This window comes from Conger conger, chromosome 1, assembly GCF_963514075.1.
Source record: "Conger conger chromosome 1, fConCon1.1, whole genome shotgun sequence".
In the NCBI taxonomy this organism is placed as follows: domain Eukaryota; kingdom Metazoa; phylum Chordata; class Actinopteri; order Anguilliformes; family Congridae; genus Conger; species Conger conger.
Window position 1 is genome coordinate 44,059,163 of NC_083760.1, and position 25,969 is coordinate 44,085,131.

General features: G+C 40.4%; 1 protein-coding gene across 2 annotated transcripts in view; it reads right to left on the reverse strand.

Annotated features, from left to right (window-relative positions):
• Positions 1–25,969, reverse strand: part of scfd1 (sec1 family domain containing 1) — a 105,484-nt gene that overhangs the window by 59,830 nt on the left and 19,685 nt on the right. For both annotated transcript variants that reach the window (XM_061240232.1, XM_061240242.1), the window contains exons 10-14: positions 22,720–22,819; positions 14,498–14,637; positions 12,014–12,104; positions 7,438–7,511; positions 6,576–6,657 (exon numbers count right to left, since the gene is read on the reverse strand). In XM_061240232.1, the coding sequence (XP_061096216.1) occupies positions 6,576–6,657; positions 7,438–7,511; positions 12,014–12,104; positions 14,498–14,637; positions 22,720–22,819 (487 nt within the window). The remainder of the gene's footprint in view (positions 1–6,575; positions 6,658–7,437; positions 7,512–12,013; positions 12,105–14,497; positions 14,638–22,719; positions 22,820–25,969) is intronic.

Below are 25,969 nucleotides of genomic sequence, written 5' to 3' on the forward strand. Positions count from 1 at the left end.
CGGGTGCATACTCCTTAAATTCACTACCACCCAGTCTTTTGACATACCTGGGATTGGGTTTATGTATTTGGTTGTAGCCTACATAAAACCAGCATGACTTAACAAGCACGGCAGCTACAATTATTTCAGTAGCCTACGTAAACATGCATGGATGAATTTATTCAAACCAACCGTTTCCAAATGGCATATTTATCAATACATTTGTTACAGATGTTACAGTGGGAAATAATTTTTCAATGTGAACACTGTGTGATAACTGACATATGAAGCGTCATATAGGATAGGCTATGTTTCACTAATCTACAGAAATGTTTCTGAATTGGCAAATGTCAGATGCAACCAACAATAGCCAAGAACATAAAACTGTTACAGTACACAGTGTTCAGTTCGGACACATTGGGATTCTGGGATTAGCCTATGGAGCTGTTCTCACTGGTGAACCAAAACCTAGCTCAAGGTGTTCTTTTCAACAGGGGTTGACATTTGCTTGCGAAGCTTGACAGGGATGTAATGTTACAAGCAATGAGAAAACAATGACATGAACCAGGTCTCCTTTGGTTGTAGCCTATCTTATGGCAAAGTATGCCTTTGAATTAAGCGCAAGCTAAATGACATGAAAAACACTGCCTACTATTCACATTCCTGGATGACAGGAGGCAGCAGAGCCGTTAAGTTCTTTAGCCGAGTGACGTCACTTCCATTCCGCCACTTTGGGTCCATATGGCTCTGGCAATGTAAATGGCAAATGGCAGGCATTTATATAGCGCCTTTATCCAAAGCGCTGTACAATCGATGCTTCTCCATTCACCCATTCATACACACACTCACACACCGACGCCAATTGGCTGCCATGCAAGGCCCCGACCAGCTCGTCAGGAACATTTGGGGGTTAGGTGTCTTGCTCAGGGACACTTTGACACAGCCCGGGCGGGGGATCGAACCGGCAACCCTCCAACTGCCAGACAACTGCTCTTACTGCCTGAGCCATGTCGCACACGATGTATAATCCGTATGTTGCGTGAGGCGCGTGGCTTGCAGTTGCACCATGCCTGCCATTATAGAGTCACTGGCTAACAGACAAGCTCATTTTTCCACCATTCATTTTCAATGGAGCCTTGTTCTAGAAAATATCAATTTTAATAACAACTGTAGCAAATGAAAACCCAATTTTAGGAAAAGGCACTAGTAGGACATGTTGTAATTGGGTGAGAAACTGTACAACGCTTTAAAAACTTTGTAGAAGAGTGCAAAAAAAACTCTTACAAAAATGCTAATATTTTCACTCGTCTTTTTAATAAGAACTACCAAACAGATTTTAATGAAATTTTCAGGATTATTTTGAATAGGGTGTTTGGCCTTACAAAAAGATTTTTCATATATATTGGTCCCAGAACGGCGAAACAACGATTTTGTGATTTGAATGCAAGTGTGGTTCGGACATTATCTAACATGGCGTTATATCGGCCATCAGCCATCAGCCACCTAGCTCTCTGAATCAGCATCGGCCATTAAAAAACCATATCAGTCGACCACTACAATACATAACTTTTGCCATCAAAGGTCAGTCCCATGTTGTTCCTGTATGCGTTTTTTAGAGTCAGCTGAAGACCAGGTTCAAGCCTTTTTTCTGGATACTAAACATGACTACTTTCATTTACATAATATTAATATGTCCCAAACAATATGGTGGCCTGACATGGGGTGGGGGGCTATGTGTAAAAAGTGCTCTAATTTCTACATAGTGATACCCAAGTATATAAACATACTGTTTAATAAAGGCTAATGTGCACTTTAACCATACATGAATGGCTTGATTACAAATCTAAAAAGAGTAAAAAGAATAAGGGCGGCCTGTAGTGTAGTGGTTAAGGTACATGACTGGGACCCGCAAGGTCAGCGGTTCGATTCCCAGTGTAGCCACAATAAGATCCGCACAGCTGTTGGGCCCTTGAGCAAGGCCCTTAACCCTGCATTGCTCCAGGGGAGGATAGTCTCCTGCTTAGTCTAATCAACTGCCAAATGACAATAATGTAATGTAATGTAATGTAAAGTACACATCAAGAAATGTAGTGACCATACCAATCCAGAAAACTACAGGCCTGTTAGCCTAACTCACAGCTTGTGTATAAACCAGGAATCTACCATTAGGAATGACATGAGCTGGAACTATTCCTGGAAAAAAAGTATCATCAAGGGACAGCCAACATGGTTTCTGGAGGTGGAACCCATGCTTAACAAATATTCTGGACTTCTTTGAGGAAACTCCAGATTGTTTTCAAACTAGGTTTATTAAATTATATACTTGGAATTTCAAAAGCATGGGACAAAGTACCACATGACTGTCAAAATTAAATCAGTAAGAATTACCAGGGTGGCTTTGAAAATAGCAGCAGAATAGAGGACAAAGAGTAACAATTGGGAAAATATAAGAAATGAGAAGAGTGCTGAGGAAAATGGTACCTCAGCTCCTCCGTTTATTTACATATGGCCTTAATAAGGATATTTGTTGCATTTGAAGGTGACATAACTTGGGCTCTAGTAAACTGTTTAAAGACACAAAAATGATGAGAAATCAAACTAAATGAATTGGAAAGACACCTAGCAGATGAAAATAAAGGTTTTATATGAGGGATATGGGAAAACCTTAAGTGGCAAAATTAGAAAGTACTGAATATGACAAAGGACTAAATATCAATGAAAAGATGATATTTACATCATACGCCTTTGTCAAATAGCTTTTATCGGATTGTGTCCATTTCTGGGCACTGCTCGAAAGGCTCTGGAAAAGATACTACATGCTATTGGCACATAGCTTTTCAGCCTACCAATGCAGTCACAAATACGGACAAAACCGTGGCATTATTCAGTAGATCTCTAATCCTCTGTTGTGGAAAACCATTCGGACATGCAGACTAGAGGATATTTTTAATTCAAAAAGGATAAAAAGGATATGAAAGGATACAATGACAACGAGGTTGAGGTGCAGACTGTCAGCTGTAATTTGAGAGTATTTTCATCCATACTGGATGAACCGTTTAGAAATGACATCACCTTTTGTCTCCCTATTAGAGAATGCAGAAAAGAGCTGTTGAGGTCTAGTCTCAGAAATGAAAATGGTTAAATGAGACAAGAAATGAAACGAGACAAAAAACAATTGGTGAACTCAAAAATGTAAAAAGACCCAGTAGACCGAGGAAGACTACTGTAGTGGTGAAGAATCCCCCCATATGTCTGCCATATGTAGCACAGAATAGCTTCCATATTATTGGCAGCCCTAACAAAAATCAAAGTGACAATACAATAGGCAATACAATTTGACTTAATTTAATTCATTTAATTCTAAAGGAACTACCGCTGCCTCCATGATGTTTGGGACAAAGATCCATTATGTCTTGATTTGCCTCCCATTTGCCACAATTTTAGATTTGGAATCACACAATTAACATGTGGTTAAATTGCACATTTTCAGATTTTATTAAAGGATATTTTTATACATTTTGCTTTCACCATTTAGAAACGACAGTGGTGTTACATAGTCCCCCCCATTACAGAGCACCCTGATGTTTGGGACATGGCTTCACAGGTGTTTGTAAGGTGTGACTGGCTTGCTCAGGTGTGTTTAATTGGCTCCTTGATGCATTTATTATAAGATAGCACCTAGCCTTTCCTCTAGTTTATCAACATAAGGACCAAAGTTGTGCCAATGAAAGATGAAAGTCAAAGAAGCCATAATGAGACTGACAAACAAGAATAAGATGGTTAGAGACATCGGCCAAAACTTACCAAAATCAACTGTTCGTAACATAATTAAGAAGAAAAAGAGCGTTGGTGATCTTACTAATTGCTAAGGGACTGGCAGGCCAAGGAAGACCTCCACAGCTGATGACTGGGGATTTTTCCTTAATACTCTCCATAATAAAGAAACAAACAAACACCTGTCCGACAGAACAGAAACACTCTTCAGGAGCCAGTTGTGGATTTTTTAATGACCACTGTTTCACAGAAGACTTTATGAACAGAAATACAGGGGCTACACTGCAAGATGCAAACCACTGGTTAGCCATAAAAACAGAATGGCAAGCTACAAAAGTATGTAAAAGAGCAACCACAGTTCAGGAAAAACAGATGACATGAAGATTAACTTAAACCAGAGTGATGGCAAGAACAAGTATTGAGGAACATAGGAGTGGCCAAGTCACTGAACCCAATTGAGAATGCCTTTGATATTCTGAAGAAAATACTTAAGGGGACTAGCCCCTGAAACAAGCATGAGCTAAAGATGGGTGCAATATAGGCCAGGCAGAGAAGACACCCAGCAACTGGCGATGTCCATGAATCGCAGACTTCAAACAGTTATTGCATGCAAAGGATATGCAACAAAATACAAAAGAAAATTAGTTTCATTTATATAACATTGTTGTGTCCCAAACATTATGGTTCCCTGAAATTGGGAGACTATGTATAAATACTGCTGTAATTTCTACATGGTGAAATCAAAATGTATAAAAATGATAAAAATGAATTAAAATCTGACAAAGTGCACTAACCACGTGATATTTTTTATTACAAATCTCAAATTGTGGAGTACAGAGGGAAATAAATAAATGATCAGTTTTTGTCCTAATTATAGAGGACACTGTATAGTATATGGGGTGGAATAAAAATTGTTGATAAATTATGAAAAGAGAGTTGATAAGTGTAATTGAATTCATACATTTTAACTAATTTTAATAAACAGGAATGATTTGATAAAAGCAGAGCAAACATTTGATAAAACTTACTTGATTTGATAAGTATCACGCCCACGACCCCTCAGTGATGTGCTCAACTATTGACCACTTTCCACTGCTGACAAGGTGTTGCTATTCTTTGCTGTAACCCCGAACTTAATGTTTAAGAAGTTTCACTTTCACCCCTAACATAGCCAAAATCGTTTAATTGTAGAAACCGGCATAATCTTTAAAAGGTTTTTTTTTTTTTTTTAATCGCATAACTGAAATGTTAGGAAATAACATTGATTTAGTGGCTGGATAAAATCGCTTTAAAACTGATATCCAATGAAGTTTCAGGTTAGATGCCATTGTAGAATGACTCAGAATAGCTCATGTTAAAGGCTACATAATCAGCCCGTTGCAGTGAAGCGAGTATTGCATTACCAGCAAATGAGCCAGTTAAAGTTTATGAGCGGGAAAGGGCAATATTTGAAAAAAACACTTTGCTTGGATTTCATATTTAATATCAGTTGCCTGACTTTGTTTAATACTTCTGTGCCACCTGCAAAGCAGTCTAATGTAGGGGATATGCCTCTGCACTAGAATTGCTAAGGATTAAAAGTAAATCACACTCATAAAATCACTATTCTATACTATCTAGCCTAAAATGTGTAAATGTAATTAATAATTAAAGTTATCAACAAATGGTCAAATGTATTCAGATAACCTGAAGGTTGGAAGTTCTTCGAAAGACTGATTTGCCTCAGCTCTCATGTCTCAGCCAACAGGGAGGAAGTGAAGGCTTTATTTGTCATAACAATAAAGACAAACAGAAACACACACATTCACAGTGATCATAGCTAAGACTAAGCTATGCCTGGGAGTTATTCCCCACGGGTGGACACAATGTCTTTGGTCTTTGGAAGAGGTCCATTTCGCTGGTTGCCTGGTTGTGTACAAACAGGCAAAAATGTGAAAAAAAGAACTAGCTATGCAGATTATAATTTGCCAGCTAGTTCAAAGAGCAATATTACATCAGTTTCTTGTAAAATATTCATCCTATGAAAATGGTTTCTGGTCAGAATGCGATATGGATTTGAATTCATTGCATGACGAATGGAAGACAGGCAAACCGGCAAGAGCAAGATAAATTTGTGAGTGCACCCCAGTGCAAGTGCAGTTAATGGTTTGAGTGTCTACTCAAGTGGCTCAGGCGGTAAGAGCAGTCGTCTTGCAGTCGGAGGGTTGCCGGTTCAATTCCCACTTTGGGTGTGTCGAAGTGTCTCTGAGCAAGACACCTAACCCCTAAATGCTCCTGACGAGCTGGTTGGTACCTTGCATGATAGCCAATCGCCGTTGGCACTGTGTGAGTGTTTGTATGAATGGGTAAATGAGAAGCACCGACTGCATAGCACTTTGGATAAAGGCACTATATAAATGCCAACCATTTACTCGTGTTCTTTTAGTACTGGTTTGGTCCATCATATCCTCCCAAAGAAAGCTTGCAAGTGAAGGTTGGGAGGGCAGAACATTTAATAAATGGATTGGACCACAGCCACAGTGATAGTGATGGTGATAGTGAAGCGCATCATAACTAGTGGACTGGCTAACAACTAAGCTTCTGCAAAAGCTAAGATTTTCTAGAATAAATTCAATCACTTCTCTCATTGGGGAAAGCATTAACCAAATTAACCGACATGAGCAAGATTAAGTCGGTGAGAGGTTCTAAATGTCAGTTTTCAATACATTTTCGGTTTCGGTTGCCTAAAAGGGCTAAATGGCTTTTTCTGCTCCTATATTATGTAACACAGACAGAGCTACTTTGCGGCGCACACACGGCATCACAGCACAAATTACACTCACCTTGATATGGTCCAGTACAGCCGTTGCTACATTGGTGTGGAGGTCGATCAATCTCTTCTTTTCCAGGAGCTCAGGCAGCGAGCTGCAGGACAGAATACATGAGAAATGTTGCTACTCAAACACTCAACAGTAGACCAAGTGAAGGACTGCCTGGCAACTTGCACAGTGGAGCTGATTAAGGCATTCACAACTGGCTAGCCCAAATAAAAGGCTAAACCAGACACAGATTCATTGCTTCATCAACACATATACTATAATATCTATGCTGATGATTATTGTTCTAGTAAGTTTACTATACCATTGTTAAAAAGGCCAAGCGTATTAGTCAGTGTTCAAAGTTTAAATTGTTTTCCTACACATAGACTGAGCCGTCAATCAGTCTGTGCAGAGATATCTGGGACGCACAGCAGGAAGACCTGCCTTTCATCTTCATCAGCTGGTTAGACAGCGGTCATATCGTGGACAAACAAAACAAAGCTTTCTCCTATGGAATGTTTCTGCTGCAGACATCCAAAAGCCTTGTGCGTACGTAAAACCTATTCACACAAAATTCCACTTTGGGGAAATCACGGTTTGCGTGTTTGAGAACAGAACAGTGGTGATGAAGATGTCTCATTCAAGTCAACATTTAACAGTCTTTGACCAGACAATCTGCAGTGTGCCTTTATTCTAAAAATCAGCCAAAATCAGGCATAAGTCAATGGGTGAGGGCTACAACAGCCGACCGTCCATTTCAACGAAACTAATTTAATCAAAGTTGATTTATTATTTTATCAATCAAGGATATCTTTTTCTGTCCACAGAAAACAAATAGATACTCAAAATTCTGAAGTATTGAGATTTGCAGATAGTCAAACCTCACCTGACAGCAGAGGTCAATTTTGCAGTATTATCAGACAACATGCTAATGGCTCCTTCATCTTCCCCTTCCAGCCCCTAGGGAAAAAAATACATAAATGAAAACACATGATTTCATAACATGAATCCATGGATCAATCCTGCTTTATGTCAACGATTGAGGCTGGTGGTGGTGTGATGGCGTTGGGAATGTTTTCTTGAGCATCATTTGAATGCCACAATTGTAGCTGACCATGTACATCCCTTTAGTCTAGCATTTCTCAACTATTTAATATTTCCAGCAGGATAACGCCCCATGTCACAAAGCACACGTCATCACCTTAAGCTGGTTTCATGAGCATAATGTGGCTTCAAGTTCACTCCAATGACTAGAACAGTCCCCAGATCTCAATTAATCCAGCAAGTGCAAGGAGTGTTTCCAGCACCTTGTTCTGGAGGCAAAAGTGGGTCCTAAACAGGCACTAATAGAATGCACCTAATAAAATGGGCACAGTATAATCTTAAATAAAATAAAATCTAGTACTCTGATGCAAATCCTTTGCATTCTATGACAACCTGAGGTTTCTGACCCATAGGCATAGCCAGATGCTGGGCATCTTCCCTCGGGATGCTCTGCCAGGCCTGTACTGCAGAAATCTTCAGTTCCAGATTGTTGATGGGGCATTTTGCCTTCAGTCCTGTCTTCAGCCAAATAAAATAAACTCATGTTCAACTGGATGCAAATTGACCTAGCTAGTCAAGGGCATTCTATTTTTTGGCACTGGGAAACAGTTTTAGCAGTATGTTTGGGGTCATTGTCCCGCCACAAGGAGAAGTACAATCCAAGGTGTTTTCTGGCATTTGGCTGGATCTAACCAGATGTTTCTGCACGACCATGAACTAGCAGTTCATCGCTCTCTCAACACTTTTCTCTTTCCATCACTTTATTACGTTAACACTCATTTCATCTGTCCCCAAATCTTTGCTCCAGAACAGTTTTGAGCAATGCCAAAAATGGGCCATTCAGCTCTTGAGGGTTACACCAGGGGATTGGATCTTGTTCTTGGTCTTGGTCTTTGAAGGTTAAAAGTGTTTTCTTCACAACTGAAAGTATTCCCTGGCCATCACTACAGTGGTCTTCTGTAGTCTATCAGGTAGTTCACTATTCCTATTCTTGTGCATGTGCTAATGATGCAAGGACACTCAGCTGGAAAAGAAACAGCTGAGTAGCCAACTGCCCAATATTCAATTCAATTTTATTTGCATAGCACTTTTTACAACACAAATTGTCACAAAGCAGCTTTACAAAGAACCCAAGCCTGAGACCCTCAGAGCAAGCCTAGGGCGACAGTGGCAAGGGATAACCCCCTGACTAACAGGAAGAAACCTTGCGCAGAACTGGGCTTAGAATGGGAGCCCATCTGCTTCTGGCCAGCACTGGGCAAACAGCGAGTTTGATTTATATGTATTATGTATTATGTATAATATATAAATAAATAAAATTAACAAATTAAATCAATAATTATAGAAATAGTAATTATGCAGATAACAAATATTGATTATTATCCAGGAAGGTCCAGTTTTTGGCACAAGAAGGGCAGAAGTAGCAGGTTAGCTAAAACCAGGGTCAAGCTAGATAATCGCATGAATAAGTAGGCACCTTCGGTATCAGACCACCCAAATTTTAGGTGAGCAAAAGTATTAGAACAGAGAGCATTTAAGCAAATAACACTTAATATTTGGTAGCATATCCCTTGCTAGCATCAAGCCTGCGGCACACTGACATCACCAAACTGTTGCGTTATTCTTTTGTGATGCTTTTCCAGGCTTTTACTGCAGCCTCTTTCAGGTTTTCCCTTCCATCTTGTGAAATGCATGCTCAATTGGGTTACGGTCTGGTGATTGACTTGAAATCATGTCACACCTCCTGTTTCAGCAGCATTTGACCTAAAATGCATGGCATGGCAACAGTGTGTAAGATATCAATATTTATTGAGCAATATAGTAGCATAAACACTTAAACGTCATGCTGAATGAATTTGGTGTGCTTTTGATGAATCCACTAGGAGGAGGATCAAAAATATTATACAAGCCTCACTTCCTGTTGCCAATTGGTGGTGCTATGACAGTAAGCCTCTATTGCTGTGTGCATGTGATTGCACTCCAACAATAAAAATATGAGTAAAGCTTCCACCACATCAAACAATGTACAGTGGAATGCTGCCTGCTTCCTGTTTGTGCAACTCTGAAAGTGATCACTTCATCATTATAGTTATGGTGTGGATTCCGGAATCCACTTCATTTAGAACAATTTTTTAAATTACATATTTATAGCCATCATTATTGTTATCGTTCTTGGTGTGAATGGGCCTTAATGAAAACCCCATTTGGATCAACAGATGAGAGAAATCCATCATTCACTTAAGCCTGACACCTCACCTGCCACACCTTCAAAAAATGCATTTTCACATGCTTCTGGCCTCCTACTGCCTTGTAATGTTGTCACACTTTCCTTTCGGTTTGCGGGAGACTGAGAGCCGGCTGTTGGTCAGTCTGTGTGGTCGCAGCAATCTGCCTCTCCTCTGAGAAGCTTTGCTTTGATTTAATGGGACCAGACAAACGTCCTTTCCCAATATCATCAACATTTTCCTGGAACACTCTGTCGTAGAAATACAAGTAGCTTAGAGCCAAAAAAAATTCTGAACCGTCCCAGTAGACAGAGGCTCATTCTATCTTTACCCTCCGTTTTCATGGACACACTATACAGCCATTGTTACCCAAGGAACTGGTTGTTACCCAGCCTAACTGCATTCACAGATTTCTCTGGTGAAGAAAACATCATTTATCACATCTGACTGTGCAAACGTTGATCATTGGCGTGGGGCTGGTACCCCAGTGCACTGAATCAAAGCGAGGGAAGCTTAAAAATCTCAGTGGTATAAGGGGAGCCTTCAGTCAAATTATTGTGACAGCAAGCACAGAGAAAATGGAACATTTCGCTCAGTTTGGGTTGTTTTTTTCCCCTTGGATATCTTGGTATAAACCCTGCTGTGCTTTCATCATGCCGTTGTTACATAAGTGTTCTGAGCGTGGGACAGCGAGAGACACAGGGCAGATGGATGAGGGTCCTAAATGATCCATGTTTCCCTCTCAGACCAGACAGATCACCTCTCCTCCTCTGGGACCCAGACCAGCCCTGGCAGACACAGCTTGTGCACTCTCCAGATACGACTGGAAAGGGATGCTCATGACAAGAAAGCAGGGGTGCCTTCTCTATTCTGTCTGCACGTGCCTGACTGTGCTGTGAGTCGGCCCATCCTGGCTTAACGCAGAACAGAGGCAACGAGGTCCAGACTCCCAGGTGGACTGAAGTCATCCTGATGCAGCGACTGCCAATTTAGCAGCACAATGTTGGAATTGTGAATGTAAAAGGGCAGAGGCTACAGTTTGGTCGCAGGTGTTAAAGGGGCAGTTCACCAAAAAATTATGCACTTTACAGTTACTTAATTGTCCCTCAATTTGCAACATTTAAAAATTTCTGCCTGTTGTACAGATAACAGATTTTAGGGGGACTTCTGCAGGTCTCTCCAGGGTGGGCACCCTCCACCATCCAGCAGCCATGCCCCTGCAGAAATTACACCTGCTAATATTCCAAGCATTCATTTTTATTTATAAAAAAAAAAAACAGGGAGATAAAAGCAAAAATCTTAAATTAATGATTAAAAGATTTTTCAATTTTTCTCCAAATTTGGTTGCAAATTACACCCTCTCTCTACCAATTACCCATGTTATCTAGGACACATGTCTCCAAGCCGCATCGTCTCCAATCGCGACTGTGATTCCGAGGTGATCGGGTGCTGTTGCCGTATGCTGCGAGCGCCCCCACTGAGTCCTCCCCCCTCCCTTGGATAGGTCAGCCAATTATGCCGCTCCACGTGAGCCGGCTTCAGCGTTTGGCAGGACCAGGAATCAAAATCTGGTCCTCGGTGTGCAACTGCAACGAACTGAACTGCAACAGCAAGGTTCACTGCATCTTAGGCTGTTGCACCACCCCGGCTCAAAGATACATTTTCGAAGCAGCTCAAAGTATTTTAATAAAGTAAGTTACCAAAAAAGGTTAATCACCACCACTCAAGTTTCATACTAAACCACCTGCCTGCTACACACACAGTGTACTTCGTTAGAACCATTTTGATGAGGGTGTCTCGGTGGTGCAGCCTGTAGAGCACTGACCGCATGCTCTTTGCGAGCCGCGACGTCGGCGGTTCGAATCCGACCGTCTGAAATTTGTTGCATGTCTTTCCCTCTCTCTCGCTCCCATTCTTCCTGTCTCTTTGTACTATATACTGTCCAATAAAGCTGAAAAAGGCCGAAAAAATATCTTTAAAAATAAAAAAAATATTTTGATGGAACCTTGTGGAAATTTTTCCCACCCCCCATGTCCAATCTATCACCCCGCCTCACCCAATCTCCCCATCTCCTCACCCAATGTCATCCAGGCCCCTCGCCCAATCTCACGCAACTCTCTCACCAAATCACCCTCACCCCCATCGGCAAATCTCCCCACCCTCACCCCCATCGCCCAATCTCCCATTTCTCACCATGATGCTCTTGAGCCGTTTGACCTCGTCCTCCTGCGCCCTGTATGTGTCCAGCTCCTGCTGGACAGACTCTGCCACCTCAGGAAAGGGACTGCAATGGGAACAAACCCACAGGGTAAGACTTTGCAACACACACGCATGCACACACACAAACACAACTATAAACTCTGACTTTGTATCTACAGTGCAATCCGATTGAACATCTCTGGAGAGATCTGAAAATGGCTGTGCACCGGCGCTCCCCATCCAACCTGATGGAGCTTGAGAGGTGCTGCAAAGAGGAATGGGCGAAACTGCCCAAAGATAGGTGTGCCAAGCTTGTGGCATCATATTCAAAAAGACTTGAGGCTGTAATTGCTGCCAAAGGTGCATCAACAAAGTATTGAGCAAAGGCTGTGAATACTTATGTACATGTGATTTCTTAGTTTTTTATTTTTAATAAATTAGCAAAAACTTCAAAAAAAACTTATTTCATGTTGTCATTAAGGGGTGTTGTGTGGAGAATTTTGGGGAAAAAATGAATTTATTCCATTTTGGAATAAGGCTGTAACATAACAAAATGTGGGAAAAGTGAAGCGCTGTGAATACTTTCCGGATGCACTGTATGCAAGCCAAGAAAAACAATTTAAGAGCCAGTAACATTAAACAATACTATGTAGGGTTATTGATTCTTAAAATACAGTATGTAATGGGATTTCCAAGCATCCAGACAACAACTCCTCAACTTTACACCAGGATGCCATATGGCACTCCCATCAATGGACAATGGACAGATAGAGGCTTTTAGACCCAGAGCCCTTTTGACACCTCGCAGCTCCATTCCTAGCCAAAATAAAATGCTCCCTTCACTTCTTCCCTCCAATGGAGCGAGTCCTCCAGTGACATACTGGTGATGTATCATGTGAAGGAGCCCTTCCGTACTTATTCTTCCACACTTCAACAATCTTCAGCAGAAAATCTAGTTCCGACGATTGGCCTTTGAGGACAATATTTTATGCATTTCATATTATTTATACTTTTCACAATTTAGCTATATAAAGGCATATACCCAACAACCTATCTTTATAAAAACAGGTGTTATAATTATGCATAAAAGCTACTTACAGAGCAATGATTCATGTGATTTATATTGTTAAACTTCTTAATACTGTCAATAAAATTATCATAGTGTTAAACAGTTATCAAATGAAGGAGTTTTATTCTTAGCAGGACAATTTTATTTCTATCGCCATGTTTTTTTGCATTCATCCTTACATTTCATCTCAGCCATATATCTCATCTTACGATTTTTTATGGCACAATCTCCTTTTAATTTTGGCCAACTCTGTGGAGATACAGTGAGGGTCCAAAAGTCTGAGACACAAAATGTAATGATTGGAAATGTCATGTAATTCTTAAAATAAACAATTTTCTGATTTTGAAAAAATCTTTAAAAATGAACGTTACTTCAAAGCTTAGCAAGAACTACTTGAAGACCAAAGAAGAGAAAGGATAGCTGCACAATCCACAATCACCTGACGTCAACCCCATTGAATATTTACAGGGGCATTTGAAGACTGACAAAAGCCAAGCATTCAGTAACATCACAAGATGCTCTTTGGAACATTGTCAAATAATGCTGGGATAACATCAGCAGTGTCCATGCCAGTTCATGTGCACACTGCCATTGAAGTGAAAGGGGGGACATACCAATCATAAGAAATTCTGAATGCAAGCTTTTCAAAGACTTTTCATTAAAATTGTTATGCTGATGATATAATTTGTAATTAAAAGGTTCGTATGAAATTAGAAAAGAATATAAAATGAATATAAAATGAATTAAAACCGCCTGCTTAAACCAGTATTTTCATGATTAAAAATGCTTTTAAAGGGATAAACCTGTCTAGAAAAACACTTATTATTTGAATTCAAAAGTTAAGATACGGTACAGAGCTAACATTAGACATAAAAATATGAGATTTGCTGACATCCAGGATTTAAAAATGCATAGTTGTACATAGAGGGCGGAAGTACTTTTTGTAGGGGGTGCTGACAAATTATAACACCCCCCCCTCCCCCCTCCCCCCTCCCCCCCCCCAATGAGCTATTTGTGAAGCAGCCATGGGGAGATATTCAAGAGAAGGAGAATGACCCATTATTTGGCAACTGTAGCAACAGTAGGCTTAAAGTTTTCAACTGTTTTCATATCCCCTTGCAAAACATATCGCATGATAACCATGGTGCATTCATGGTTAGGCTTTCACCGTTTTCTTATGATAGGCTCTGTATTATTACAGCACATGCAGTGGCGTAGCGCAATTCTGCCCTTGTGGGGTACAGTAGTACACACACCTGCCCTTGTGGGGTACAGTAGTACACACACATGCCCTTATGGGGTACAGTAGTACACACATGCCCCTGTGGGGTACAGTAGTACACACACCTGCCCTTGTGGGGTACAGTAGTACACACACCTGCCCTTGTGGGGTACAGTAGTGCACTCACCTGCCCTTGTGTTTTTGCCAGAATTTGTCAGCAGCAGTGAGATCATAACTCTTCTTGTTCTTCTTCTTTGGCCGTGCTCCAGCGGGTGAAGCCTCATGCCCAGCAGACTCCTCCATGCTCACCCTGTTTAGGTGGAAGTCCTGAGACAGAGGACAGCTTGTTATAGACACAGTCCATGCTGGGTCAGTTTTAAACTGCGCTTGGCCATCTCTATGTGTGGAATCCCCCAGTGCAAGACACCTCGGAGTAGTGATGGACAACAGGCTGTCCTTCTCCAAGAACATCGCTACGGGCATGCAGATTCTCCCGACACAACATCCGGAGAATCTGTCCCTTCCTCACCACCTACTCCACTCAGCTCCTCGTACAAGCAATTCTCGTCCTAGTCCCGCCTGGACAACTGCAATTCTCTGATGACTGGCCTTCCAGCATCTGCCATCAGACCCCTACAACTGATCCAGAACATTGCAGCCCGTCTGGTATTCAATGTCTCCAGACATTCACGTGTCACCCCCCTGCTCAGCGACCTCCACTGGCTGCCTGTTATGGTTCGCATCAAATTGAAAACATTGGCGCTTGCGTAGCAGGCAGTTAAGGGATCAGCCCCTGCATCTATTAAATCACTTGTCCCTGTATTCGATGGGCACTTCGCTGTACATCGCTCTGGATAAGAGCGTCTGCTAAATGCCTGTAATGTAACGAATTGCAATGTAATTATAAAAAAATTCTACAGTAACTCAGATTCAAACTTTTTTAAATCCTGCCGTTTTAACAACAGAAAGGAGCTACTGTGAAGTGTTGGTAGGTCATGATATATCTGATACAATTAATCAACCTAACGTGAACATAGCGGTTTGGTTTTGCTAATTAGGAGTGACTAATCATAAGATAATGTCAGTCCTTTGAATGTCTCTCAGCCAATCACAATGCAAGCTTGGAACCAACTGTACACACCATTCACTCACACACTCATACCCACGGGCAATTTAGACTTTCCAATCAGCCTAACATGCATGTCTTTGGACTGTGGGAGGAAACCGGAGTATCCGGAGCAAACCCACGCAAACACGGGGAGAACATGCAAACTCACAGAGAGGCCCCGGCCGACGGGGACTCGAACCCAGGACCTCCTTGCTGTGAGGCGGCAGTGCTACCCACTGCACCATCTGTGCCGCCCTGTAACAACAAGCAAATTAGCTATTACTAGTTGGCTTCCCGAATTTACAAATATCACAACGCTTCTGCACTATGCATCACTACTATGTTAAACTATAGCTAATTTGCTTGTTGCTTGTAGCGAACTTATATTGTTTTATAACTAGATATGTAGTCTTCACTTGGATAATAAGTAACAAAAGTGCCAATTGGCTGTGGCAGTTAGAACCAATTATTGTTAACTCATACTTCCTCCATACTCCAACTTTTTAACACAATGCAGACTATCATGTTATCATTTGCTTTAGCCTATCTTGCCAAATGGTTTGTTAATCAATTAACAACTTGTTCACCATAGTCTTTCATTTTATCAGTTCAATAATTGTGTTACCTCTTTTTATGTATTTGTCTGCAATGTAGCATAGCAAGCATGACATCCAGCATAACGAGGATGGAAACCACAGGTCTGTATATCGTTCAGCATGATCTGAAACCTCACTTTGTGCCTCCCATAAGTTCCCAATACAGTAAACCCACAGCCAGAAATGAACACTATCATTGTTGTCTGGTTACCCACTGTAACAGGAAAAATTTAAAAACGCCTGGTTTGGCAAGATGCAAAACAGAAAAATTAAAGAAAATGGCCAGTTTTTTTTACCAGCAGAAATGAATTAACAAATGAACTAATTATACAGAGACCTATCATACAGTAATAGATATAGCCGATCACAGTTACTGACCTTTGGAGATTAGCTACCGATTTGGCTCGACCTATATTCTTAAAGGAATACCCGAACATTTTGGGAAATATCCCTCTTTTCTGACTTACCAGAGATGTTCGATTTCATTTTCTTTTTTGTGCTGGCTCAGTTTCCATGTTAACAAAACTTGTTAGCTTAGCATAAAGACTTGAAGCATATAGGAGTCAGTAGCCTACCTCCTTCAAAGTGAAGAAATACACAGCAACTCCAAAGCGGTCTTATTTACACAAGGTATCGTGTATATTTGAAATACATGTGTGAGGGGTAGGATTTATTAAAAAAACAAAAGACATTGTTTTAGGAGAAGTTGGATGGTATCCTTCCGGTAGAGCAAGATCTGTTCTCTCCATGATCTCTCGTATTTCTATGTACCAATACATTTTAGTGCATTAGGGGCAACAGTGGCTCAGGCGGTAAGAGCAGTCGTCTGGGCAGTTGGAGGGTTGCTGGTTGCCTGGGTGTGTCAGTGTCCCTAAGCAAGACACCTAATCCCTAAATGCTCCAGATAAATTGGTTGGTGCCTAGCATGGCAGCCAATCACTGTGCGTATGTGTATGCAGGTGAATGAGAAGCATCAATTGTACAGTGCTTTGGATAAAGGGGCTATATAAATACCAACCATTTACCATTTAGTGCCTAACATCCTACTTTGTTTCTCTTTCCTGCCACTCCCTCAACCCCCTGGAGCTCATGGACCACTCAAATCATTCGTTGAAAGATTATTTATTTCACACATAGAGAGCAGCAAGACCAGATCAGTTGTTTTTTTTTGCCATGTCACACTGTGCTGCTACATTAAAGCTCTGTCCATTTGGAGAAACACTGATATGAATATGCTGATGCCTGCTTATGCCATGGTTTCAGAATACAAACCCAGGACTGTGAATTCAGCCTCCCAAGGGAAGGTGGGCCCTCCCCTACTCAGTGGATGTACTTTCTGGGATCATAGAGAGAATGGCTCTTTGCCGGCCAAAGTAAGACATTAGACAAAGTCTGGAATTTTATGACCTCATACCTGAAAAAGCAGGCAGGGATTCATTTTCTCTGGCTCCCTGCAGCTTCCAGCACAAAACACTCTTTATTTTACTGGCCCCAAGTATTATTAAGCACAAATTTGGATTAAAATTTTTCTACTCTTCAGTTGGGATGGATGGATGGATGGATGGATGGATGGATGGTTCGTAATTGGTCGGTACCAGAGTACCGCTACAGATTCTGGACAAACTGTTTTCGGTATTTTTTTAAGAGTCTACCTAACCGTCGCGTAATTATGACACTGCCACCCCTTTGTTTTCTCTAGTAGTCAATATGCCGGCCGTAAGAGCGAAGCGCTCCAAGGTATGGGCTCACTTCATCAAACTCAATGAATCCTCGGCTCAGTCCAATATATGCAAGAAAGTAGTTGCGTCAAAGGGGGGTAACACCATCATGAAACACTTGCAGTCTACCCATAGCATAAAGTTGAAGGAGTGCGGCGTGTTTGACTGCCTAAACAACGCATCTAAAGTTAGCAACCCGGCAGACGCTAACAACACCGTGCCCTCCTCCGTGCAGGCAGACTCCGACAGTGCTTCTTCATCAAGTCACGGTGAGCTTATGAATCATTAAAGGGGAAGTGAAATACTAGATTAAGTTGGCATAATGTACAAGATTTATTCCCAATATATACATCCTTAAAGGTTTAAGACTGCCAGTAAAGCTGGATTACATTACATTATTGGCATTTGGCAGACGCTCTTATCCAGGGATTAAAAATAATAATTAATTAAATTACCCTTTTTTAAAACATGCGCAGCGCCATTTTATCCGAGTGTATAGCGTGACGTCACTCTGTCCAGAGCGATCTCGGCTGCTGCCAGAGAAAGTAAATATGTTGCTTTTCCTTAACAAAAACTGCTAGGGCTAAATGCGTCAGGAGAAGCGCCTCCCCTACACTGGTCTGTTTACATGTATGTGTCTGTTGAGTTGAACATGTAGGCAAGGGCTTTGGTCATCTCCCTAGGTTTTTTTTAAAATTTAATTTATTCTGAGAAGCATTTGTAATTTTAAGTTAAGCTTCTGTTCTGTTGAAACATTATCACATTGAAAGTTACCTTTAAGGCTGTATGGAGCTGCCTGCTCGTTTTTTTGACATGCCTCGCACTGCACATGTTGACTTGCTAAGGGCTTAAAAGGCAGGTGCTGTAAGTTGTTTAATGATGTTGCTGGTGTTACCCCCCTTGTGGTAATAAAAAACGATTGAATCTTTTACCATCTTGTAACGTCTTTATTTTATACACTAAATTACACGCCGTGGTATCGATAAGAGTATCGATAAATACCGGCACCGAAAAGGAGTATCGGTATTGGTATCAATAAAATCCTAACGATACACATCCCTACTCTTCAGTATTTTCCAGCCACTCGATGGTAAACAGGAGGACTAACTGCAGCCTCCTCCAGGCAACTACTTCCCAGGCAAGCAAAATGGCCGATCAGAGAACATATTGCGCATTAAATTATTTCACAAAATAAGGAACTGTTGTCTCTAAAGCAATGGCATATCAAAATAGGCTTGACTCTTTCAAAAAAAACAAGAAACACAAACACACACAGACAGGGGTAAAAAAAAAATATATCATCAAATATGTATTCATAATTAACATAAAATTCTTGGTCAAAGTGACAGCCCTAGTTGGCAATAGTAGCCTTTACGCAGTTTATTCAAAATAAGCAGAAGTTAATTTATTATCGGTTACCCCGTTCTTGGAATTTCGGATCCAGTTATAATTTGGAAGCAGCTCTCAGTTCCCAACCCTACGCACAACCCCCCACAACACCTTGACCCTGGTCATTTGGTACACAGTTTAGCAAGTTTCTCTGGTTTAGAGAGAGAACAACAAGGCAAGCAGATAAAACTTAGTTTTTTGTGATTAATACATTAAGTGAAATGTTTGCACTTACTGAATCATTGATCAGCCTTAACGCTAACATCAGCCTGCTCTCCATGACGGTATCACCACAAATCTCTGACAACAGTTACAGCCATGTACAATGTCAACCATACATCAAACAACATGTGCTGGCACTGGGCAGACTGTTTAAGATTTAATTCAATTCCTTTGTCTTTGCAATACACTGAATACATTTGGGGTAGAGATAAAAAGATGAACACAAGACAAGAGATCTGTCTTTTATTTCTTGATAGCACCTTTGGAATCAGACCACCCAATGATTAGGCGAGCAAATGTATTGGAGCAGACAGTATTTAAGTAAATTAAAGTAACACTTAATATTTGGGAGCATATCCCTTTCTTTCAATAACTGCATCAAATCAGTGCTCAGTGCTCTGTGCTCAGTCTTGCCATGGTGTATGACTTCTGACATTAAACTGTCTTCAGCAACCTCACCTCGGAAGCACAGTTTGGCTGTACTTCACCGAGTTTTAACCCTCCTACACAGTTTCTGTTTCAGTTAATGATTGTTTCAACCAACATATTAAATTGATGATCATTGGCTACTGTTTGGTATAATTGGTTAATCACACACCCGAATATATGCCGACAAAATCCCTGATTTTGTGCAAGTATACCTAGAAGAAATTATGCTGGTTTGAAGGCAAGGTGTAGTCACACCAAATATTGATTTGATTTAGATTTTTCTTCTGTTCACTCACTTTGCATTTTGTTAATTGATCAAAATAAACTATTAACATTTCTATTTTTGAAAGCATTCTTAGTTGACAGCATTTTTTCACACCAGGCTAAAACTTTGGCACAGTACTGTCGCTTGCCCACAAACTGTGTCAGTACGTAGCATACAATTCTGGTGTGAATAATTGATAGATCCTACATTAAAATGAATTTTGTAGAGTATAGTGTGTATATTGCCATGATCTCATTCATATAGGGCTACTGCATAGCCGATAGTATGAACATAATCAGGTCCATAAATATTGGGACATCGACACAATTCTCATCTTTTTGGCTCTATACACCACCACAATGGATTTGAAATGAAACGAACAAGATGTGCTTTAACTGCAGACTTTAATTTGAGGGTATTTACATCCAAATCAGGTGAACGGTGTAGGAATTACAACAGTTTGTATATGTGCCTCCCACTTTTTAAGGGACCAAAAGTAATGGGACAAACTAACAATCATAAATCAAACTTTCACTTTTTAATATTTGGTTGCAAATCCTTTGCAGTCAATTACAGCCTGAAGTCTGGAACGCATCACCAGGCAATCACCAGACGCTGGGTTTCATCCCTGGTGATGCTCTGCCAGGCCTCTACTGCAACTGTCTTCAGTTCCTGCTTGTTCTTGGGGCATTTTCCCTTCAGTTTTGTCTTCAGCAAGTGAAATGCATGTTCAATCGGATTTAGGTCAGGTGATTGACTTGGCCATTGCATAACATGCCACTTCTTTGCCTTAAAAAACTTTTTGGTTGCTTTCGCAGTATGCTTCGGTCATTGTCATTGTACATGCCCACGCCATGACACTACCACCACCATGCTTCACTGATGAGGTGGTATGTTTTGGATCATTAGCAGTTCCTTTCCTTCTCCATACTCTTCTCTTCCCATCATTCTGGTACAAGTTGATCTCACCAATGGTTTACATCTTGTGGTGAACCCTCTGTATTCACTCTGGTGAAGTCTTCTCTTGATTGTTGACTTTGACACACATACACCTACCTCCTGGAGAGTGTTCTTGATCTGGCCAACTGTTGTGAAGGGGTTTTTCTTCACCAGGGAAAGAATTCTTCTGTTATCCACCACAGTTGTTTTCCGTGGTCTTCTGGGTCTTTTGGTGTTGCTGAGCTCACCGGTGCATTCTTTCTTTTTAAGAATGTTCCAAACAGTTGATTTGGCCACACCTAACGTTTTTTCTATCTCTCTGATGGGTTTGTTTTGATTTTTCAGCCTAATGATGGCTTGCTTCACTGATAGTGACAGCTCTTTGGATCTCATATTGAGAGTTGACAGCAACAGATTCCAAATGCAAATAGCACACTTGAAATGAACACTAGACCTTTTATCTGCTCCTTGTAAATGAGATAATGAGGGAATAACACACACCTGGCCATGGAACAGCTGAGCAGCCAATTGTCCCATTACTTTTGGTCCCTTAAAAAGTGTGAGGCACATATAGAAATTGTTGTAATTCCTACACCGTTCACCTGATTTGTAAGTACCCTCAAATTAAAGCTGGAAGTCTGCAGTTAAAGCATATCTTGTTCGTTTCATTTCAAATCCATTGTGGTGGTGTATAGAGCCAAAAAGATGAGAATTGTGTCGATGTCCCAATATTTATGGACCTGACTATGTCCACCAATAAATAATTATTCATATTTGTCCAAAAGTAATTGAACAATTTAAAAAAGTCATGGCTAACTATTGTTAGTGATTCACAGTCATTCACAAACCACTTTGATTCTCACTGTAGGAATAAGCTATAATTTTGTATGTAATATATACAATTAATTTTGCATCTGTTGAATTCATCAAAATAATAATATGCTGCCATGTTAATTGTATGCATATAATTGGGTATAAATGACAAAGTCTTGTTCTGCACAAACTGAATATAAACTACAGGGCTATAGCATGTTGTGAAAGATCTGTGCTGATACCTTGACATAGAGCAGGCTGAATCAATTTATTAATTCCTGTCTCTATTGAGGCTTTCAGCAAATGGAAACATTTCAGAAATACCTTTCGCTACCTAACCACCCTTCGTCACACTACAATACAGTGGAAAAGAGATCTTAAGATGACACTTCAAATTATGAATTGGACTTGCACAATGACTGTTGATTAGTAAGAGAGGTATACTTCCGTTGGCATGTCATTTTATGCATTTTAGCTGAGTTAGTAGGGTGAAAATAAAAATAAAAATAAAGGCATGATGACATTGACTTGAGAAGGCCCGCCCATTTTGAGGTAGTTCGGCTTTTTACCTCCCTGGCCCTCAGCACCACTTCAAACTGCCCGTCCAGTCATTGCTTACATATTTAGCAATATTACAAAAGCAAATTGTAAAGAAAACGTAAAAATTACCTTCATAGTTTGATCTCCCTTTGCTCTCAAAAAAGAGAGGAGGTACAACCTCCCCAACTGCTAATAATCAGCCTCCTTCTGAGGCAGACACACACCAAAAATCTTTCTGCTTACAGGAAAATATATTTAGTTCCTGAAAGTTAGACCGAAGACGTTATTCACAGCTGGAATTGCACTCGTTTTGCACGTGTAAATCATGTGGGAACATTCCTGTCGCTGACGTAGGAGAAAGAGATTTAGATTGATCTGGGTTCCACTCACCAGCACATCGTGGATCAGAGCCTGGTAGGTCCATGTGTGGTGGAGAGGGGTTGCCAGGTCCAGGTTGCGATCAGAGAGTACAAACAGAGGCCTCTGAAAGCTGAAAGAGTGACACAGACATGACAAAACATCCTTATGATTAATTTCTCCCAAATTCCATATTCCTCCAGACAACCTCTCAGAGAAATGAATCATAAAAATATCTTTAAGTGGCCCTCAATGGGGCTGTCAGGCAGCCATCCAGATGATAAATGACTGCTTTCCCTGAAGGGTGTGTGTTAAGACAGGGAATGAGTGAGGAACTCATAGAATAACAGATCTCGTATGCATTTCCTAAATCAAAGGCAAGGTAAGGCAAGTTTATTTAGATAGCATAATGATACTTCAAAGTGCTTATAGGCATAAAAATACTAAAGTAAGTAAAGTAAGAGATTTTTTAAAAGTTAGCAGAGCTGGTGGAGGGAGGGGCTTCAGCTTAACGGCCTGTCACTCAGAAGGAGGGTGGACACTTGCAGGGTGAGTGAAAACACACATGGCACCATTTCGCTGCAAAAAAGCTAAATGCCAGCCTTACTAAATTACAGTGCAGGATTCATTGTGACAAAAAATTTTGATCAACTACACTCAAGGTTATGTTCCACCAAAAACACATCTTTGGTCTTCCAGATAATTTTAGAGGTATATACTTGAACCATCATGAAGACAAAATATGTAAATTAGCTAATTTGCATACTTTTTTCAAGATACAGTAGCAGACATTACAAATGTGAATATTTTGTAACAGTCTATAATCTGCTAAAAGATATTGTTATAATTGTTTCATATGGAGTATATGTTTGCAAATGTTCATGACTATGCACTGGGGAAAAAAGGTTTTCTCCAAAATCAGGTTTTGAGAAAATCGACTCCAAAGATGGAAATGGTAAATAATAATTATACTAATTTCACGATACACATGGCATAATCATTTCAAAGATGGTATTATCCTGACAGTGGAATAGTTGAGGGATGATTTGCATCAGTAAACAGAAAAAGGTAAATTTCACTGAAATGTTTTATTGTTTTCAGTGGAACAGAACCTTAATGGCATTTTGAAAGAGCTCACTGCTGCCCTCCAGGGTTTTTATTTTTATTTTTTATGAAACAGAGGTAAATAAGGCAAAATGCATTGAATCATGACATTTTAATTGATAACTCTCAACTCTTGTAAAAGTGAGAGGATGACCACAACCGCTACTGTAACATCCGCCACCTTTTTGAGAAAATGTTTCTGTAAAACAGGCATTTGAAATAGGATCATATTAAAAACTTTCACCAAGGTGATCTGTGATCTATAATTGGTTCCTTTTTTCTAATCGTCAGTATGTTTTTGAATGTTAATAAGAAAATAAGAAGAACGTCTGTGTATTGCAAAGGCGCTTCCCATAAGTTCAGATTTGTTTGCTCAAAATCGACGACAAAATCCGATCATAATTTAAATGAAAATGAAAACCCACATTTAACAGTTTCCTATTGTGACTGCATTATCCGTGACAAAACTCGCTATAACTGAAAACTCAAATGGCCCTTTACAATTTATTTTTCATGGCACAAGGGTGACATAAATAAAATGAAATGCCATTGTTAATTTTCATGTGGTCACACAAAAATCCTGCCAAAATTCTTATTGATAATGCATTCCCTCCTTTGCATTTTCATTTTCAAAGTCAAGAGACCTGCCAATCAAACTGTGTCGGTGGGGGCTCGAAGTAATAGGTGTTACTTTCACCTCATCCTCTCTGGTGTTACTTAGCTACATTCCAGTCCAGGGTAGTGACTGGCTCAGTAAATACTGACCATGGTGAATTAAAAAATTATGTTAAATTCACAAACTTTGTTAGTGAGTTAGCTAGCGTTAACACCTATATTTAGTTGGGTTTATTATGTATTTAGCAGTACTGTTATGCACTGTTACTTTGGTGCCATGTCTAGCCTGTGTCTAGCCTGTGCCTAGCTGCCTTTTAGTGATCTAATGAATGTGGGTAGAGGCCAGTAGCCTAGCTATTGTAGCACATAAAGCCTGTTGATAGTACCTCTGCCAGTGGTCGCTCGATGTCTAAAAGAAAATAAATCAATCAAAGTTAAGAAAAGAAAATTTGATTACGCCTAACCTTAAGTGAACCGTAATGAAGTTGTGTTAGGTACATTTGTTAAAGTTCCCGTTGACCCCTGACTTCATTCGCAATGTTGAGTGGATCAAGCAACATGAAGATTAAAACAAAATCTACATATTTTAAAATGATGTTTTTGTTTAATTTTCCATCATTCAAAAATACAAAGCAATTCAATCCAATTTTGGCTTAGCTGTTGGTCCCATGATTGTCCCCAACTGCTCTTAGCCTTTCAGTAGACCAGCTTTTCTCCACAAAAAAAACAATCTGAGAAAGACTTGAATCGTTTGTGATAGAAATGCCCATGGTCTCTCCTGGTCAGTTTGCATTTCAGCCATGCCAATATCCACTATATAGGTACAGCTAAATGGAATGTTCACACATCTTTTAAAATTACTCTGCATTTGTAGATCACCATTATCTACTTTGTACTCGAAATGAACGTAGCATAATGTTATCATCTCGCCGCTAGTAGCCTACCAAAGCAAAATAAAATGATTAGGTTTCATTTGGAAATGAGTAGAAACTAAAAAAATACAACTTAGACAACATCCTCGGATCGAAATACCAGCAAGACCACCAAACCCCGGGGAAGAAAATGATGACTCATAACGACACTGAGTTATTTCAATAACTGCACATTATCTGGTAGTGTCCCGGATAAACATCTACAACAAAAACAAATTGGACCCAGCTCCTACGCCATCTGGGCTCTCAGTCGAAGCCCCTACGAACCCCTGTGAACTCCAATCCCTTCTTCCCTCCCTCTATAATGGATGGGGCGTTTGTGACCTGGGCGGAACATGGGATTGTCTCCGTGCAGCATCTCTATATTAATGGAACATTTGTGTCCTGTGACCAGTTGAACTTACCAAGGCCCCATTTCCACAGGTACTTGCAGATCCGAGACTTTGTCCATACACATTTCCCCAGCTTCCTGCACTGCCCCTCCCCTCACCATGATTGACACCATTCTGAATATAAATCCCTGTGCTAAAGGTGCTCTCTCGAAACTGTACAACACTCTCCACGTAACCCCGCCCTTTGCTTCAGAAGCGACACAGGCTGCTTGGGCCCAGGATCTCGGTGTGGAGATCACA